General features: G+C 32.8%; 5 protein-coding genes across 5 annotated transcripts; 3 read left to right on the forward strand and 2 right to left on the reverse strand.

Moving 5' to 3' along the window:
- Positions 1-1,897: 1,897 nt before the first annotated feature.
- LOC107025404 lies at positions 1,898-2,913 on the forward strand. The gene has a single exon (XM_015226191.2). It carries the CDS (start codon positions 1,975-1,977, stop codon positions 2,689-2,691), a length of 717 nt encoding a protein of 238 aa, XP_015081677.1. The 5' UTR covers positions 1,898-1,974; the 3' UTR covers positions 2,692-2,913.
- A 1,225-nt stretch (positions 2,914-4,138) lies between these two features.
- LOC107026496 (chaperone protein dnaJ C76, chloroplastic) lies at positions 4,139-9,485 on the reverse strand. Its single transcript, XM_015227476.2, has 9 exons — positions 9,130-9,485; positions 8,016-8,144; positions 7,813-7,942; positions 7,166-7,286; positions 6,294-6,375; positions 5,536-5,589; positions 5,119-5,157; positions 4,559-4,658; positions 4,139-4,485 (listed from the first exon to the last, which is right to left on the reverse strand). The coding sequence occupies exons 1-9, from the start codon at positions 9,352-9,354 to the stop codon at positions 4,358-4,360; spliced, it is 1,008 nt and encodes a 335-aa protein (XP_015082962.1). The 5' UTR covers positions 9,355-9,485; the 3' UTR covers positions 4,139-4,357.
- A 1,705-nt stretch (positions 9,486-11,190) lies between these two features.
- LOC107024322 (probable endopeptidase p60) lies at positions 11,191-12,560 on the forward strand. The gene is made up of 3 exons (XM_015225280.2): positions 11,191-11,568; positions 11,674-11,778; positions 12,193-12,560. The coding sequence occupies exons 1-3, from the start codon at positions 11,302-11,304 to the stop codon at positions 12,271-12,273; spliced, it is 453 nt and encodes a 150-aa protein (XP_015080766.1). The 5' UTR covers positions 11,191-11,301; the 3' UTR covers positions 12,274-12,560.
- Positions 12,561-16,184: 3,624 nt separating this feature from the next.
- LOC107025255 (probable transcription repressor OFP9) lies at positions 16,185-16,691 on the forward strand. Its single transcript, XM_015226050.1, has one exon. It carries the CDS (start codon positions 16,185-16,187, stop codon positions 16,689-16,691), a length of 507 nt encoding a protein of 168 aa, XP_015081536.1.
- A 406-nt stretch (positions 16,692-17,097) lies between these two features.
- On the reverse strand, positions 17,098-19,476 carry LOC107026569 (60S ribosomal protein L11-1). Its single transcript, XM_015227583.2, has 5 exons — positions 19,340-19,476; positions 19,136-19,243; positions 19,003-19,045; positions 17,919-18,114; positions 17,098-17,567 (listed from the first exon to the last, which is right to left on the reverse strand). The coding sequence occupies exons 1-5, from the start codon at positions 19,340-19,342 to the stop codon at positions 17,372-17,374; spliced, it is 546 nt and encodes a 181-aa protein (XP_015083069.1). The 5' UTR covers positions 19,343-19,476; the 3' UTR covers positions 17,098-17,371.
- Positions 19,477-20,122: the final 646 nt, after the last annotated feature.

Consider the following 20,122-nt stretch of genomic DNA (forward strand, 5'->3'; position numbering starts at 1 on the left):
TAATTGCTATTAATAATAAAATACTCCTAGTAGTACATTGTTTTAACAAATTTTCACAAACTCCCAATTTGGAATCTTACTTTTCAAGTATCTCAAAGGCTAGTTTTAATTTGATAATTAAAATTTTATAATCCATCGCGATAATCACCACCAACATTTACGATAGGTTAATTACCTAGTCTAATAAAAAAAATCTGATTTTAGTTTTCGTAATATTTGATTATGTGTATATTTAATTTTTCATTTTTTTTATATATCCTTTTTCTTATGAATAATCGAATCTATTTTGAAGTATTAAAAGTTTATGTGAAACTTGTATATTTAACTCTTAGAAGGCAATATATATCTTTTAAAACATTCTAAATATTTAATATCATTCTTACCTAAAAAGATCAAAAGTATATATTTTTATTCGTGTAAAGTTAAATATGTTTAATCAAACATGCTAAGGACCAAACAAGAATCAGTTTAGAGACCAAAATATTACAAGTAATATATATATTTTTATATTAAATATTAATTGTTCTATTTATTCTTAATGAAATGATTTATAACTACACAAATTTCTATTATTTTTCAGAGTTCAAGTTTTTTTTTAAAATTCTTTCATATTTAAATTTTATATTGAGTCAAATTAACTCCTATATAATTAAACGAAGAAAATATATTACTAAAATGAGAAAAGGAAGTGTTTACATTACTTTTTTGTGCAGCTTTATAGTATACATATAAGATCAAATATAGGTCATAGTATATATTACCGTTTGAGCAGTATAATGACTTATTTTAGTTATAAAACAAATCTTATTTGGAAGAAATATCACCAAAAAATACGTTGCGATGGATATGACTACTTCTTTCATAATTACAAATCACAGATTTAAGCCTTAAAAATAGAAAAATCCTTGATAGAAAATGATTCCTCTCAAATAGAATCCTCCTCCGTATAAATTGTAATATCAATATCTGAATGGGAAATCAAAAAATATATTTACAAATTTTGTGGATTTTTTTATTTATTTCAAAAGATTTATCCACTCTAAATAACACCAATAAAATGATCTATTAGTGATGAAAAAAAGTTAAATATGTGGATGAACTCTTTCCTTACCTACTCCCGCGCCACAATCCCTTTGAAATCATCAAAACTTAGAGGGAAAAAAAAAGAGATTTTGTAAAATAATATAATACATAAACGGGCTCTTTAAATTGATGTTCATATATATTCTTTTGATGTTCATATATATTCTTTGATTTTGTACGTAAATAAATAAATATATAAATTTGTATATAATTATATAAGTAGGTATGCGTATCCTACATAGCATAATACTGATCAATTTGAATATATCACATCGTAACATATATCGAACATTAATAAATACTCCATATTTCAATATTATTAGCTATTGTTGTTCGATTTATTTATTAATACAACAATAAGTCAACATAACAATTTCGAACATTACTAATACAACATATTCAATACTATTATTATTATATTTACGTTACCAAACATCCCAAAAAATTGTGTGGAATAGAAAAGGTGGATTTTCTTTTATGACTGTGACTTACGAGTCAACTTTCGTGCACCTTAATCAATTTCAAGAGACACTTGCTATCACCTATCCCCCACCAGCAATAGATATCAGATAACTCTATCCAACAAGACTAAAACAAATGGAAAAAAACACCTAGTATTTTTTTTTAAAATTTTTGTTAAATTTTAAACCTGAAACGAGTTCTCAATCTCTTCATTAATCACTACGCCACGATCCGAGAAAATGTGGATTATACTTTAATAAAGTGAGCATAATTGCAATTTGCTAAAGTTTGTTTTTTTTTTTTACAAAAAATAAAATAAAAAAGATACCCTTTATATAATGTTCCCCACTAGTAATTTACCATTTCATCAACTTCTAAAACCTATCTCTAAACCCCCACAAATCTTTTTCCTCCTTTGAGCCTCCATTAATGGACGTTGAAGAATTCCTTAACCTCTTTGATTTTCACTGGTTTGAATATCAAATTCTCAAACCCAAACACCCCTTTTCTACAACAACCCCAATTCTTGAACCCAACAAACAAATTCTTGAAGAAACCCCAAAACTTTCAAAAACTCCAACTTTTATGGTCAGATCTCAAAGTGACCTCTGTTTAAGCTCTAAAGATTACATCTTTGATTCTATTTCAGAGAAATCACAATCCCCATCTCCAAAATCTGTTCTTGAAGCTAAACTTCAGCCAATTCTGTCTGGTAAAGAATACAATGAACTCAAATCTTCCCCTGAAGCAGCTGTTAAAAACAGAGCAAATTGCAGAAGCAGAAAGAAGAAGAGTAATAACAGTAAAAGTTTATCAGAGCTGGAATTTGAAGAGCTAAAAGGGTTTATGGATCTTGGATTTGAGTTTTCAGAAAAAGATAAAGATTCAAATTTGGTTTCAATAATTCCTGGATTGAAAAGATTAGGAATGGAAAATGAAAGGGGTTTTGATGAAAATGATGAAAGTGGAGTTTCTAGGCCTCATCTTTCAGAAGCATGGGGTGTTTGGGAAGAACAGAAAAAAATGGAGGACTGGAAAAAAAATTCACTGAAAATTTGGAAGTTTGATTCAGATTTTGGAAATGAAATGGAAATTAAACATCAGTTGAAGTTTTGGGCTCATACTGTTGCTTCTACTGTTAGATAGTAACTCGGGTTCGACTCCTAGAAAAGTTTTGGTTGAGTATTGGCCTCAGCGCGATTTGAATTTAATTAGAACTCCAGTACGAGTATCGAACTCCGAGTTTGAAACCAAGAAATATCTTCAAGAAGATGAAATGGGATTACCTTTTCTTTTATTGATCTAACTGTAAATATTTGTTATGGCTAAATTTTTTCCAATTAATCATAGAAAGCTTTTTATTTACTAGATTGATTTGTTATCTAACATATCATCATTGATGATGATATAAATCGAGGGATAAATTCTAAAATTTATTGAGACAAAGCGAATAATGTATGTCATGTGCTTAAAATCATGACAAGTGCGATTTCAAGTAAAAGTAAATTAACATAGATGAAAGTGACTTTGATTTCCAACTAACTGGATAATGATTGGAGTAAATTAACAATAGTGGTGCCAAATTACTGTTTATATACACTAACGATATTTGAAGATAAAAAAGCTCACCAAACATAGGCATAAAAAATGATAACGATCATAGTGTAAAAAAGAATAATACTTTGATTTTTGATGACCTACGAATAAAAGTCTGTATATAACTTAAATTTCGTTTAAAATCGGAAGAAGAGGCTTTAACACATTATGATAACAAAAATATAGTTATAACCCCAAACCACCTACCCCCCACACACACACCAAGAAACACCAAAAGAGAGTATGAATTATGATGACAATATTGAAAATAGTTGCCAAACATCAACTAGGAGTATACAATAGTCAACTAAGTATTGTTTACATGGAGAATAATAAAATATGATGTAACAAACATTGATTAAAATAATGGTCATGCAAAGATTATGGATGAATTTTTTCTTATAATATATGCCTACCAAAGTTGTGAAAAGAAATTAGATTTGAAAAACATGTGAAAAAAATATAGAATAATTAGAAGGTACATATTATTCTCACCATTACCAACTTTTGTTTTCTATGCAAAAAAGTCAAGTTCATACAGAAAGCAAGGCTTTTTTTAAGGTATAGCAGAAGAGTAGGGCTGAAAATATACAATCAATTTATCATGTCAAATGTGCTTCAATAGTACTTATCATGCTAGAGTTGTGGTTTTCGAACCCCACGCCTCTGCGCGTGAAACAAGAGGATCAATGCAAATATGCCTCCAAACTCCTAATCATGGCTCTGCCTCTGCTGGTGAAACAAGAGGATCGATGCAAATACGGGGTTATGCAGAACACTGTTAGCTTACTGCAGACTAAAATAAGTACTTATTCATGCCACAAATGAGTTTCCTTTGTGCTATTCAGTTATCAAATCCCAGAGGTAACAGATAATATTGTGTTGTCACAACTCACAGGGGATTTTTCCCACTTCTGGTGCTAAAATGGAAGATCTCATTCAAATGCACTCTTAGGTAATCAGATAGAACCATCAATCATGAATATTAAACAACGAATACACAGGTTGAATAATTGTTTTCTCCATACAACTTTTATTGAATTATGAATGATCTTACATACAGATAGATGTACCCGAGGTCAATTTTTAGCTATATAATTACATTGATATGGGAAGGAACCATGACTAATAACGAATATACTATATCTAAATGTACCATATTTTACAAAGGGAGATGCATGTACCGTGCACTGCAAAGTCGGTTAGGAAGTATATGTCAATTGTCATTAGAGATGGCCTCGGGAAGTTTAAAGGTAGGAGGTTTGTCAGCACCTCTCCTTGAGTACTCTCTCCATTTTCGAGCAGCTGCTGCAGCTCGTTTTGATCTATCTTCCACTTCCTCCTCTGCAGAAACCGAATCAAATTAGCTACATAGATAATATGCATTTGCAAGTTTATCTAGGCTTGTTTTTTCTACCTGTCTTTGTGTAGTCTTTACGATCGCCCCATAGGTTATCCCAGTATGATTCAGTTTTCTCAGAATTTTTCTTCTTCATCATTCTGACTTTAGCTTGTTCCTGCAGTAACTTACATGTCATACAAGTTTTTTATCTAATCACAATGCTACAACTATCAATAGGAGGAAAATCGAGAAAAATATCCCGTATAGAAACAACTTTATGTATCCCTCTACCGTTAACTAACAATATTCGAAGCAATATCTAATGTCATAGAAATTTCTCTGCTCAAAAGGAGACAAAAATGAACAACGAATAGAGGAAACTGCAGCACCATGTCTAAATTTACTAGAACTTAAAACTTCTTAACGCATGAAAAGCCAAAAGAAATCTGGAACATGCATAAAAGTAAACGATTTGCAACACGTACCATGTGCGCTATGGCTTATATAAAATACCACTGTCCTAAATATTGTTAACAAGCGCTTCAATTTGCACATAAGCAAAACAAACCAACTGAACGACGAATATAATAAGGTAGGTAGACGTATATTTAAACACTTGAGCCAAGAGTTCATACCAGAACTTTAGATTGTCGTTTTTCCCACCGTGTGCTCGCCTGCATCATAAAGTATTTTGACATAATTCAAATGTGCGAAGGGGAATTGGAGAAGAGAAAATCATTAGCTGAACTTTATATGCAAAGAGCTTCACTATCAGAACATTTCTTAAAAATAACGACTTGCTAATTCAGCCGACTGTACAAATCATTCCGAGAGTGTGCACAAACCATCATTTCACTTAGAAGTCCAAATGAAGAAACAGAACTAATGGTGGTCTCGAAAAAATAAAATAACAGAATAGTTGTAGATAACATGTGGAACACTGTAAGCTGCAACAAAATTATGGACATCTCAAGGACAAAATATCATGATAACATCAACTAGAAATTAAACTCATACGGACAAAAGAGACAAAAAATGGAATTAGGGTTTACCATTCTGAATACATCCATGGCTCCACTGCCCATTCCTGATAGCATCAAGGCAACCTATTGACACATGAAATACACATGTTACACTCAATACCAAGCTAAAAAGAAGATCAAACAAGATTAAGGAATTTGTAAAGTTTAGCAGCATATGTTTTTTAGTTGATAGTCATTTGAAACTTGTTAACTCAAACTGAAGCAAATTTTTGGATAATCTAGATGGATCACAGAATACCATCTCCAGACACGACAAGAAGCAAGTAGAATCTATATTTAATTGAAAGCAATACATCAAAGCATTTCTCCACAGCTAGTGAATGTGTTATCCTTGCTGTAGATGGAAGATCATATTCCATTTATTAGGCCACCAACTTAGATAACTCTTCAAAGGAGTAGTCTGTCGCATACTCTTCTAACCCTTGGCCTGCCTGATTAGTTAAAGGCAGTTTACTACACTTTAAGGAGAATGCAAGGTACTTTGAATACTACAACTTTTTTGGTCGCGTAGAGTTCAGTCAGCAAAAAGCATAAATTTAGGTTATTGATATCCAAAGTACTACATGAATTATTAGGTTATTGATATCCATAGTATTACATGGATGTATTAGGTTATTGGCATCCGGAATATTCAGCAAAAAGCATACACTTAGAATTGATCTGGCAACAACTCGTGAAGTCGTCGAGCATTTTAGAGCAGCAAAAAGAATATAAACTGCATAAGTGATGGACAAAAATCACCAAGATAAATGAGAAATGTAGCTCACATTTACTCTTTCTATTCTTCGCATTTCATCCTCAAGCAAAGACAGCTGTGCAGCAGAAGTCCAATGTATGCAATCCACTGGGCTGCAAAGAGAAAGAACTAGTGATTTGACTAGCTATATCATTCGATCCTACAAATCCCGTGAGATGGATATAGCAGAAGTACAAGTTAAAACCAAATAAACAAATTGAAACGGAGGGAGCATGTAATTTTTTTCCAATGGATGAACTCAAAGTCATCAGATGATAAGACATAAATCAAGTTTCCTTTCCTCTCCTTTTGGAAATGTAGCCTTAATATAGCATAAGAATCTTTGATAAAACTAATAATGCAGATATTCCCAGAAGTTGAAGCAAACTTACTTACATCAGTCTATCACAAATGACACTCTTCCATACTCAGCTAAAGTTCAAGCTTATTTGACCAGCTTATAACTACTTATGGGAGGGAAAATAGCTAGAATAAACATTGCGGTCTAAAGGAGATACACAGTTGAACTATACTCTAGTGACTCAAGTCTCAAGTTGTTTTTTAGTCACACTTAGTATGTGTCATAAGCATCTGATAGAGCAAGAATATGATAGTTGAAAGATCTCATAGCAGCATGATAAAACAAATGAATGGAACATGATAACATAGGAAATGCATCACATATATAAGCTCCAGCATTGCACTTCAATTGCCAATCTGCAATATCATTTTTGCAACTTTATTTGCTATGTATCGTGGTTTTACCACATTGAGAGACCAGAAAGGAAATAATAACTGTATTTTCTTACTTGAAACTTTTCAGTGCAAAATTATATTAGGTCATTACCAGAACGGATATATAAGTTCGAAACAAGCAACTACATCTATGAAGCAAGAACCTACCAGCTATCTATAGCTTGTTGAATTAAATCAGGGTGTCCACATTGATCGTAAACTCTAGCTCTTCCAAAGTCTTCCTCAATCCCAAACACTTTTGAGCAAACATTGGCACAATTTTTGCAGCCTGTGAAGGAGAGAGATGTGTTCTAAATCATATTTTTTCAAGAACGATCTGCAACTTTTTTTTTATTTCAATGAATTGACAAAACATCCGTAACATAGTTCAACAAATTTCGAAAAAAATTAGAACTGGAAGTACATTGCTTTGCACTTAGACTATACAAAAGCTATGCACTTCTTTCTATATACTTTAAGCATTCATACACATTGCGACGTGAAACATTCTCGCTTTCTAGCCTTGTAAAAAAGCATGATTTGGTGAACACAAATGTGTTGGAGGTGATTAGATGACAACTAGCTTCTTTAATTAGTACAAACACGGCCTTTAAGAATTCAGCATCAGGAAAAAGGAAACTGAAACTATGGAAGATGTGTGTTTCAAAATATAGTTAACCAACAAGTTAACTAATAGATTATGGTTAACTATCAACATATTTTAACTGGAACTACAAAAAGGACAGCTACTTGAAAAAGACATGAAGTGGAACAAAAAAAGATTAACAAACAAATAAAATGTGAGACTATAATACCAATGCAGCTAAACTCGTCAACAAATACATGATCTTTCGGCGATGAATCGCTCAGGAAAGGGTTAATTGCTGTGGCTGTGTACCCATGGATCTCATCATAAACTCTCCTTTGCACTGGATCACTAAGAATCTACAGTATTATAATGATTAGAAATTGAAGTTCCAGAAAAAACACATGGATTGTCAAATTGTGAAGCACCTACCTCATAGACCTCATTGATAAACATGCAAAAATTTGTGGTCTCGGGATCATCACCACTCAAATCTGGATGGCAAGCTTTCATGCAACTATAGTATGCCTTCTTTATTTGAGCAGGTGTAGCATCAGGAAGCTAGCAACATAACGGACATTATAAGTTAACGAGGTATCCTTTAGCATGACCAAAAAAACACAGAAAAGAAAACAGACAAGAGAAAAACAAAACATACAAAATTATGCTAGAAATGTGCATTTTCATGTCCTGCGCCGGGCGGATTTAGAGGGTGATCTAGGGGTTTACGTGAATCTAATAATACACTAAATATCTGTAAATATTTTATCATGAAATCAATTGTTATTATATGTTAACTTGAGGTCATTATAGGAACTCATAAACTTTAAATCCTAGATCCGCCTCTAGATTCCTGCAAATCGAGCTTCTTGAATCTTGATAAAGTACAAACAACTGACATTCTTTTGTTACTATAAACTCATGGTGTATCTTCCTTAAAAGTATTAATGATGCTTGGTAGCTGATTAAAATTATGCACGTATTAGTTATTCCATCTTCTCCCTGCATAAGATTTTTACCAATTCCCTCATAACTTATACATGTATTAGTTATGCGAGTTTCTAAATTGCAAGACTTGCATCATATCAATTTTTACATGAATAACTTACTTCCTAACTAGCTACCGAACATTATACAACTTACACAAAAATATCATATCATTTTTCACATGAATAATTTACTTCCTAACTAGCTACCGAACATTATACAACTTACACAAAAATATCATATCATTTTTTACGTGAATAACTTACTTCCTAACTAGCTACCGAACATTATACAACTTATACAAAAATATCATATCATTTTTTACATGAATAACTTACTTCCTAACTAGCTACCGAACATTATACAACTTACACAAAAATTACTACATAAATGAATTAACTCTTTACTGAGAAATTCACTGCAAGTAATCACAAAAACAGAAACTACAACATGAAAAGCAAAAAAACAGCTTCAAATGACCTTACCCCATACACCAAGCAGCAATAAAAATTTGATCTTTGAGAAGTAAAATGCAAAAAAAAAAAAAGTTGTAAATTACCAAACCCAAAACAGCATAAAAATCATCAGCAATTTCCTCAGATGCAGCAGCAGAATCTTGATAAGCAACTTTAATTCTCCCTAATCCTCCTCTCTTCTTTCCAAAAACACCCATTGAGCTAAAATTATTACCCAAAATTGGAAGTTTACTTCTTGTATAGAAACACTGAACTGTGTTCTGTAATTTTAGTGAATCTGTACAAACAGGTGACAACAATTGAGCCATTTTTTTTTTACAGAAAAATCAAGAACTGACCAAATAATGGATCAAAATAAAAACAGAAATAGTGGATTTGGGATATTTTTATGTCAAATTAAAGAATATATGAGGAGGGAAAATTTTTGTTTTTTTTTTTGTAAAATAAAAATAATTAGTAAAAATGATGAGATGGTAATGTTTGAACCATTTATTTTGCAAGAATCTAGAGGGACCTTTGGCCCCTTGTGAGAAAGAATGAATCTTTGTGCAGTTTGGCGTATGATGGAACGTGAAATTGTAAGCAATGACACGTGGAGGGTTTTACTTGCACGCTTCATCTCTAATTTCTTTGTCCAAAATTAGTTTTTATCTTCGGATAAAATATCTTTAAACTATGTAAAAAAAAACACAACGTCATTCGTTTATAGTTTGACTCAATAATATCTTTATCGTTAATATTTTGATTTAAAAATATTCTTAAACTATACGAAAGGAATAAAAATGTCTTTCCATTTGTAGTTTGATCCAAAAATGCCCTTATTGTTATTTAATAGGTCAAAAGAGTTTATTTTCTAAATAAATATATTATTATTTTATTTTTGACACATTTTTTTTCAATTAATGTTTTTTTTAAAAAAATTAGCAAATCATCTTACTTTAATTCAGAAAAAAATAAAAAATAAAAATATTTTTTATATTATCATCAATATTTTTTATCGTTATATAAATATAAATTAATGATAAATATACAATGATCTTATATATATGACATTTATTATCTACGAAAGAGTATATGAAATTATTCTATTTTAATTAATAAAATGAGATTAAGAAGAGGAAAAATATTTTCTACATTTTTATTTGTTAAAGTGACTTTAGAAGAAAGAAAACAAGAATAGTGTTTCTTAATAATATTTTAATTAGGAAGAAGATGTGTTTAAAATAATAATAATATATTTATTCGGAAAAATAACATTTTTGGCCCATTTTGTAAATAGGGGTATTTATGGACCAAAAATATTGACTGCAAGTGTATTTTTTAGTCAAATTATTGACGATAAAGACATTTTGAGCCAAACTATGAACGGAGAACATTTTTATTCCTTTCACTTAGTTTAAGGGCATTTTTGACCCTTTTCCCTTTATCTTTTAATGACAGTAATCCATAGAGGAGCAGTGGCAGAGCCACCTAACGCCATTTGGCACTTCTCGTTTCATCACAATGGCAGAACATCGAAAGAGTGATCGAAATATATTTTCGATCAACTCTTTAAATAACATCCTGCTACTGATCGGAGTTCTTCGAAACCTCTTTGACGAAAAATTATATGATTAATGATAAGTATATACTAATATGTTTTTTATTTAAATAAGAATTAAAAGTACCCTTTTAATACTATTTCATTGTTCATTTTGCACTTTGCATGCCTTTAAAATATAATTATTAACCCGAAATATTTTATCAGAATATCTATTAATTGACGTCATTATATTTATTAAATATTGAAAATAGATTATTAATATTAAAAGTATAATAAAATTTTATATGCTAAAAGTGATAGATAAAAGTACAAAAATATTTTTATTCATATAATAATAAATAATATAAGTAAATATAAATGATGGGAGCATCATTTCATAATTATGTTATTAATGTATCTCCAAAATTGGTTACAAATATTGTAACCAATATCTTAAAAGTTTTTAGGGGGGCTACTTTAGAAATATTCAGAACTTAAAAGGGGAAGGGAGAGAATTTAGAAACTTGAAGGGGGAAATATTGCAATGAATCAACTATAAGGACCTTTTATTGCAAAAATAATTAGGTGACTTGACTTTTGAGAACAATTATGAGGGAAGCGCGCGTGATGCAAACGCGTGGTGATTTCCCTCGGAATTCAAACCTCAGTCTGAAATCCCTAAAACCCCTTTCCACTTTTCTTCTTCCAAAAATCGAACCAGATCGATCGAGCGATGTGGAATAATCGACGGCCGCCGGAAAATGGCTCCGGTAATGAGGAAGACAACTCCGATCAGGAGAAAACTATAGCAAAGGCAGCTGGTTTCGTGGTCGTTTCGGGAATCGCGATGAGCATTCTCAAAGCACTCAATCCATTCAACCATCAAGACATCAACAGTAAAACCAGTGAAGTAAAGGCAACAGTTTTCGAGTCAGCTCCATCTCAAACTCAGCCTCAAGTGCTTCAACAATGCCAACCAGAGCCTGAGCTCATAGTCAAGGTTGTGACTAACTTGCTTGTAATTGCATTTTGTACATTTACAAAAATTTGTGTTCAACCATTTTAAGTTTTTCGCATTAATGTATTTGCTTTGTTTTCTCTTTAGAAACCAAATTGTTGCGTGGAGAAAAGAGAGAAGAAGGAAGTTTCACCAAATGTGATAGAGATTGAGCGGGGAGACACTCTTTGGGGACTCTCTAGAAAATATGGGGTATGCATTCGCGCTTCTATTAATTTGACTTGATACTGAGTTTAAGAAATAAAAACTTTTTAAAAAAGTCTTTCTTTTATACTGACTAAAAAGTAAAAGGAACTGTATAAATTGGGACAGATTGAGTATAAAATTATGAATGATACCATTGATATTTGGGAAGTTTAAAAATAATACTTTTCAAATATTTTGATTAGTAAAAATGAGACGTTTATATCAGGAAATCATTGTCCAATTCCTTAGATGTTTTGATCTTTACACTGGAAACTCAATATTCTTTTCTGGACAAATGAAGTATCTTGTTGAATATTTGGTTTCTCATTACCCATGAAAAAAATATATCAGGAGGAAGTTTCTTCTTTTACACATTTAATGGCATGGTGATAAATTGAATGTATGATTGGATTTCATTAGGTGTCAATCGAGGAAATTAAGGACGCTAACGGGCTTGAAGGGGACACCATCTATGCTGGGAAGAAACTTGTAATACCCTAACGTGCTCCATCTTGTTGATTCTTGTTGTTATATTGTTGGTTATCCTGTGAGGTTTATATTGTTTTTTTTGTTGAAATATTGGGTATGTTGTATTAGGGGAGAGATTTTGTATTTTGAAACCAACGGTATGGCTTCCACTAGAGATACGGATGTGAGATTGGTTTGAGCTAATGTAAAATGGAAAATTTTAGCTGCTATGATGAACTTGTATCTCGTCTCGCAATATTCTATCATGTAGAAGAAATGATGATTCTCCAAATTCTCTATTGGTTAGTTGTCCTTTATCATGAGTATGATTCCAATTCTCTTTGTTTAATTGCGTCTTCCATGGAGTTATATTAGGTAGCAAATCAAGCTTCCAATTTCATTTCTGTTGCAGAAGTAAGGGAAATGTTGAAAGCAACAAGAAAGAACATTTTATTTTATAATGAAAGCGACGAGAATAAACTGAACAAACAACGTAAACAGGAATGAAAAGTGAAGGGTTACGAACTACCAGTGCAGCATGTGGTACAACTATTGCATGCTACAAATGCCAAGTCGTGCTAATCATTTTGTGGGGCTCTCCCCTCTTATCAGTTATCTACAACTTTTTCTGTACACAGCTTCTAATATGTTATTATGTGGGCTTAATGTTAAAAGTTAACATGGATTGGTCAACGACATTGAGGGTGGACTGGATGAAAGAAATACAGGCGTAAATCTTTCCTAATTTATGCAGGAATTAAAGCTTCAAATCTACTGAATCTCTCTCATATGGGAAAGCCTTTATTGCAGTTGCTCTGCTTTACCATTTGGTGCATGAACTTACTGAGACTTCACTTAATTGCAAATTGTAAAAGTTAGCTCATATGATTTCATTGTACAGTGACAGTAGGATGTTTATCATTCCAAAGTAGCTATTTAATTGCATTTTGCTAGAGGAGCGTTCTAGTGTGATAATAGGATGTTTAACCAGCAAGAAAAGTAAGTAGTTGTATGTCCTCAATCTTACCTATCTCAAATTCAAAAAGTCTGCATAATAATGCATTTTTCACCATATTATCATTTTTCCACTTGGCGACATCTATTACTATGTTCTGAGCTAGTAATGGCATGCTCTGCTTCTGCCAGACTAATGCTATTTTGTAGCATGGGGGACCTGTCAACATGTAAATATTATATTTTGCAGCATTTACCTAAAACCAGTGACTATCCTTGTTCAGATAGAGAGACTAAATGTATGTAAACTGACAGTATCATGGTAATTAGACTATGAAGCAAGGGATGTGTCTTCAAGTTACCTCCACTCTGTAACAGTGAAAGCTCATTATTTCTCATCGTGGAGTTTGAGATCTTACTTGTCCATGAAATAGTCGCACATGCATCTGCTCCTCTTCCACTTTACTAGAGGCCTCTTTTTATTTGGTGCAAGTAAGGCGCATTTCTTCTACTTAGTGTGGTTCTTATTTTTAATAATGTGCTGGCTTCTATTCCGGGTGTTTTTTCTGTTACTTGATTGAATTTAGCCTCTTAACTTCGTTTACTTCGTTGAGAATTTCTTAGTATGTGGTGTACATGATGATCTTGTATGGTCTTGAGATGTGAATTTAATGTGTCAAGCATCATGATTGTGTAAATTATGAGTCAGTCAAAATGGCATTTTCTTATAAATGCATATACTTAATACTTGTTTGAACAACTTTCCTGGCACCCTAACCTCCCAGGAAAAAACCCCTTTCCATTGAATGGTTTTACTCTCGTAAATTGACAGAAACAGTGCTTGATGAGCACACTGATCTTCCTTCTGGTTTGTCAATCTACTAATCAGTGGTAGTGTGAAATCAGAACATAATTTGTAGTTTTCCCCATATTTTAAAGTTAACTTGATCTCTTTTTGTCTCTTTTCTTATATTATATAACCATTATACAGTTTAAGATTTCATGAAGTTCAGTTCTTTTGTACCAAAAAAATGATAGTGGAGTAGTTTATGTTGTAAATTTTGGAGCTTGCATTATAAACTTAGAACCATAAATTGTGGATATCAGAATAGTTTATGTGATCATAAGAAAGACTGGAATGTTTCCCTCGCTGCAGAAGTTAACTTTATCTTTGGAGTTCTCAAATGGGGACCCATAGTAGGAACACATTGGAAATTTGTAACAATGAAAACACATTGGAAAAGGTTAACAAAAGTGAAGTAGAATTGAGTTTTGAGCTTTTCTTGTGGGCTACTCTTGAATTTCCTCCATAAGAGAAGGAGGATGTCTAATCATTAAAGGAATACCTATTATAAGAAGTCTATTATTTGGGCTATGCTTTGTAGTTTATGATTTTGCATTCACCAACTTGCTTTTAAGTGGATAAAGAAGCCTAATGCTTAGCATCATGCATACTATATTCCCTAGACTACAGATTAGCCTTACTTTATGATTGAGTTTATATTTTTTTAACATGATTTCATAGGCCCTACTGTTTTTTCATGCTCCCTTGCAATCATTTTGTATCACAGGTCCTACTTGCAAATTTATTATTTGTGTTAATGGAAAAAAGCAAACCTGAACTATCACATTTTTGCGAGTTTCATACCTCAACTATCACTTCTAACACCCCAACTTGGCAACGAATATGTTGTTCAATTCACACCGGCAGGGTGGTTGAGGTGTGTGTTTTGCAAGTTCTATAGTTTCTTCACACAACAAAACAAAGGTGTGACAGTATTCTAGAATCTATAATATATGTTCACTCTCTTTGTATTAAAGCGCACCTTGGTACTGAATTGACATATACTTTGTTGTCGATTGGAACAAATAATTTGGTCAATTCAATATCGAGGTGTTTTTTAATACAAGGAGAGTGATAGTTTAGGTAGGTTGAGAGAACAATGGATAATTGAGGTATGAAACTCGCGTAAAGGTGATTTTTTAAATATGTTTTGTCCATCAACTCTTATTATTGTGTCATTTCTACATAATTGGCGTTTATGTTGTGTAGAGAAAAGTTCTGTTTTTTTATGTGAGTTTTGCATTTGCTTATTGATCTAATTCTGTATTAACCATATTAAATTCACCCTGCAAGTCTCAGATCAAATCTGAAGTAGCCAACTAAGATGAGCTATCTAAAGTAACTGTCAATTATGGCAAAGAAAAGTTAAATCTGACTCACATTAAACTATAGGTTAAACCATATGCATTTTCTTCTAACCTGTTCCAAATGAAGACCAATCTTGCTTATATTCCAGCCCATAGAGCTTTAGTTTAGTGGTAAGAGCGTCGCAAGTGATGTGTAGATTAGGCACAGGTCAGGGATGTGAACCCTGTGGCCTGGTATTTAAACTGGACAAGAGTAGAAGGACGGGCCCATCTCCATCGAGTTTCTCGTTTACCTAAAAAAAATCTTATTTTTATTCCAATTGTGCAGGAGCTTTTTCATCTTCCATGATGAGTCCAAGTGGTTCCTACAACATAATGTCTTCCCTTTGTTTCATCAACTTGATATATAGCAGCCATTTCACTAGTACACCACCACCAAAGCTTTTCCAGATTCTTGAAATCAACTAGTACATAGGACCTGGCACCTAGCATGTGAAAACAATCAAAAGTTCTCACCTTTTTTAGCAACTTTTTCTGTTTCTTCAATCTTCTTTTTATGGTGTTTATAATTGTAGAGAAACGTGATTACTTATCTTCTCAACCACATCTTAAAAAGCATGACACCTAACACAAATCTTTAAAGAAAATCAAGAATATCTAATTAACATCATGATCACAAGTTTTTATGAGCTAAAAGAATGTCTCTTATATCCTTAGTGATCTTCATAGGTTCATTAATCTTGAGACATAATCATGATTAGTGAAACCCCACTTTCTAATTGCATAAATTATTTTCCCTTAAACATCTCTCCTTCAAATCATACATCTGTGCTCAAAGAATGCAGAACTCTAGGGCAGCAGCAGCAGCAGCAGCTAAGAAGCAGAAGCTTAAGGGATGCAGTGCCTTGTGTTGTAGCTGTAGGCTGAGTGTTTCGTCGTCTTCAGAAGAAGCTGAAAGTTCCAGTTCTAGTAGATATCCGACTATTTCGAGCCTAACACATGCTATGGTTCAAGAGAGGTTAGACAAGATGATTAGAGAAAGAGAAGAGGCGAAAAACGAAGAGATGAGGAGAAGGAGGAGGAGGGCGGAGCGAGATGAGAAGACAAAGTTTATAGTGATGATAGCTATGGAGAAATCATCTTATGATCCAAGAGAGGATTTTAGGGAGTCAATTGAACAGATGATAATTGCAAATAGGATTTGTGATCCTAAGGATTTAAGGAGACTTTTGAATTATTATGTTTCTATGAATGCTGAGGAATATCGTGGTGTTATACTTGAAGTGTTCCATCAAGTTTGCACAACTTTCTTCTTATCATGTAAACAACCTTCGTCTCAAGTATAAAATTTCTATCAATTCAAAGTTCATGCACCACCATAGCCACGGATCTTATTAGCTCAGTTGGTTGGTCGGTTGCCTGAACTTTCACGTTCACTTAGTTGGTAAGGGTTTGACTCTACCTTGTAATCCCCTGCCACATTTCGATGTACTAATTTTTTTTATTTTTTTTTTATAGAAGTGCACAAATAGCCAATTTTGGCACATAATTTATGAGAATGGTCTTGGAGGTAGCTAGTATCTTCACTATTTTTAGATAGTACATGAACGATTTGGGCTGAATTTGAATAGGGCAAATCAATTAATAAATCATTTAATCAACCTACCTAAAATTAGTTGGGCTGAGTCATAGTATATTGGGTTGCATAATTGCATTTCATGCCAGAGATGGAACAAAAACACACAAATACAATTTGAAAAAAAATGTTGAAAACAACACCATTCATCACCACAATTGGAAACCAATTAGGTATTCATAACATCTCTTGTGATACTAGATTGATGGTTCTACTATGATTGCAACAAAAAAAAGAAAAAAGATTTGAGTTCATCTGATAGACAAAATGGGAACTAACACATTCTCCCTCATACACCAACTAATAGAAATTCCACAAAACTTCTCTCTAGGAGTGATATAGATATCAGTCTACAAAATGCATAAACTTGCTAAGCTGGTTCTCAACTTATCACTGAATGTTTGAGGACTTGTTAAGGATAACACCTTCATATTTGACCTGGAACCACTTCATTGAATCCTCCTTTGTGACCCTGTGCTGGATCCCGACACGAGACTTGCACCTGCGGCGACGAGCAACACGGTATCCAGGACGCTCCAAGACAACATAGAAATCCATACCATAAATACCAGTTGAAGGGTCATACCTGTAAAAAAGAGAAGAAAAAAAACAAAATGACTCAACTTCAGAATGAAGAAGATAACAGTTTATATATGTGTACCGGATTCATAACCTACCGAGGTTAATATGGTAAGATGCAGCAAACATAAGAAGCAATAGAACATTTATAAAAGAGAAATATTTGTAAAATCATTTCCTTAAACTATGCATACTAAGTTTTATGCAGTTCCAACGAAACTCAAACATAGTTTTCTTGTTATGCATTCAAAAAGATAGACCAGTAACAAACCACCACCTAAGTAAAATAAAGCTAGCCAGCTAATTATGTAGATCGTGAAAGCTAAGCACAGAAATTACTAGATGACAATCTGCTTACTTAATTCCAAGATCAATGTGCTCCTGAATACCAAACCCAAAGCAGCCGGTTTCACTGAAGTTCCTTCTCAACAACTCATATTCCTTAACTTTCAGTCCACTCTCAAGCAGCTGCATAGCTTTCTCACCTCTGACAGTCACGTAGCAAGCTATTTTTTCATTACGCCTGATACCAAAGGACCGCACAGTATACCTTGCTGTTGATGAGAACCACACAAGGATGTAAGAAACTAATTAATGTCCACGGACAAAACTGAGATAAAGACAAAGCTAGTTGAATAAATGTCCACAAGCAAAGTAATCGGGCAAATCACTGGGTTGTAAATTCACCAGCCAATTACGCGCATCAATGTATGAACAGAAACAGGAAGCGAGTTAGGTAACCATAAGTCGTGGATAACATGGTTATTAAGTTATGACAATCTGGACAAGTTAGTAACACTAGCTTGAATAAATATCTTGCAAAAACACTTGTACATCTTACATTGGCTAGGAAAAACTACTACTGAAGGGAACAAATCCAGTACAATCACAAGAACCTGCAATAAACACTGCTAATTGCTTGAGGTTTTAGTTCATCAAAAAGAAAAGTCTTTACATATAATTGAGAAGAATGAGAATTACTCCCGTAACCTCACTTTTGAACTGTTTTAATAAGTCAATCAATAAATGACACCTTAATCCCAATACTAATTCGAGCCAGCTATACAATCCTTCTGTATTGACCCAGTATTTTTCAGTGCTGAACTGAATATGTAACTGATAAAAATAAAGCTATTTTAAAAGTCAGCCAGACGAGCAATATTGTTAACCAATAACCACAAGTCCACAAGCACGCAGCTTATGCACAGGCATTGATAAATGATTAATGCGCATATCTAATAATATTTCCAGATTAGACAATGTCCTAACTCCTATATTAGGTCTCCGGTTCAAATGTGATTTCTTTCTATTTGTTCTAGCCTTGGAGGAGAGGACAGAGTTACGTGGTGCATGTTGATGGTGGGAGGTAACGGGGAATAAGTCGAGGGGCGATTCAAACTGAGTATCTGATATTAAAATGCATAGAAGATTCAAAAATTTACCTTTGGAGAAAACAGGTGATTGGCCGCTAAGTTGCTCCAAGACCTTAAGTATCAAAAAACGAAACTTAGTTCAACATCAAAACAAAGGAAAATAACAAATTCATGAGATTTTGTAATAAAAAAAAAGTTTTACCTTTGCTGCTCTTGTAAGCCGATCTCCACTCTCACCGACGGAGATATTGAGGACAAGCTTCTGAACCTTGATGTCCCTCATGGGGTTGCTCAATTTCTTCTCTGAAGCCTGCTCTCATTATAACACAACAAGAAATTAGACGCCATTGGCGTATACAGTAAGAAAATAAGAAATACTGACGGAACAGGAATTGCAGAGCAATACCATTGCTGGACGAAATTGCAGCAGCAGCAGCAAGTAGAGTTGAAGAATACTGAGCCTAATGAAGAAGATGATGAAAAACCCTAATGCTATCTAACTTATGCGATTATGGGCCGTAGTTGGGTCGGGTTTAAGCCATTTGTTCACTTTTGCAACATCAACAATATATTTCGTGTAATCGGCCACTTAGACATTTTTATCCTGTTTTAAACGATTTTAAGCATTTGCTATATAAAATAAATAATTTTTTTTGCGAGATGTAAATTCATATTTTATATCATAATATCTTACAAATCATATCTTGTATCAAAAATTCAACTTATTTGTATAGCAAATTGTGCAATCAAATAAGTGTAATATCATAAATGTGATTTGAAACGATAATATGACTTTTACATCATATCATAAAAATAGAAAAATTATTTTTGATAACAACGTCAGCTCAACTAAACTAAAGCATACATATTGTTTACTTTTGCTAACTGAATTCAGTTTATATTGTAGCCTTTTGCTTCAATTTGTGTGGCATCGAATACATTTTGTCTTAAATATTAGGTATTTGTGCTTCCTTTATGATTTATCATCAACTAGTTATCAACACATATTTCAAAACTTGACTAGACCAAGTATTTGTATATAATTACTAAAAGACGCGTGATAACTTAATTTGCTCATAAAATTTCGTACGCGTGGCAACTGACTCAATACTTTTAAGATATATTTTGATAAATAGTGAATGATCATTTAGATAAAAAAATACAAACACCTAATGATTTTAATTTAAAA

This window comes from Solanum pennellii, chromosome 7, assembly GCF_001406875.1.
Source record: "Solanum pennellii chromosome 7, SPENNV200".
Lineage (NCBI taxonomy): Eukaryota > Viridiplantae > Streptophyta > Magnoliopsida > Solanales > Solanaceae > Solanum > Solanum pennellii.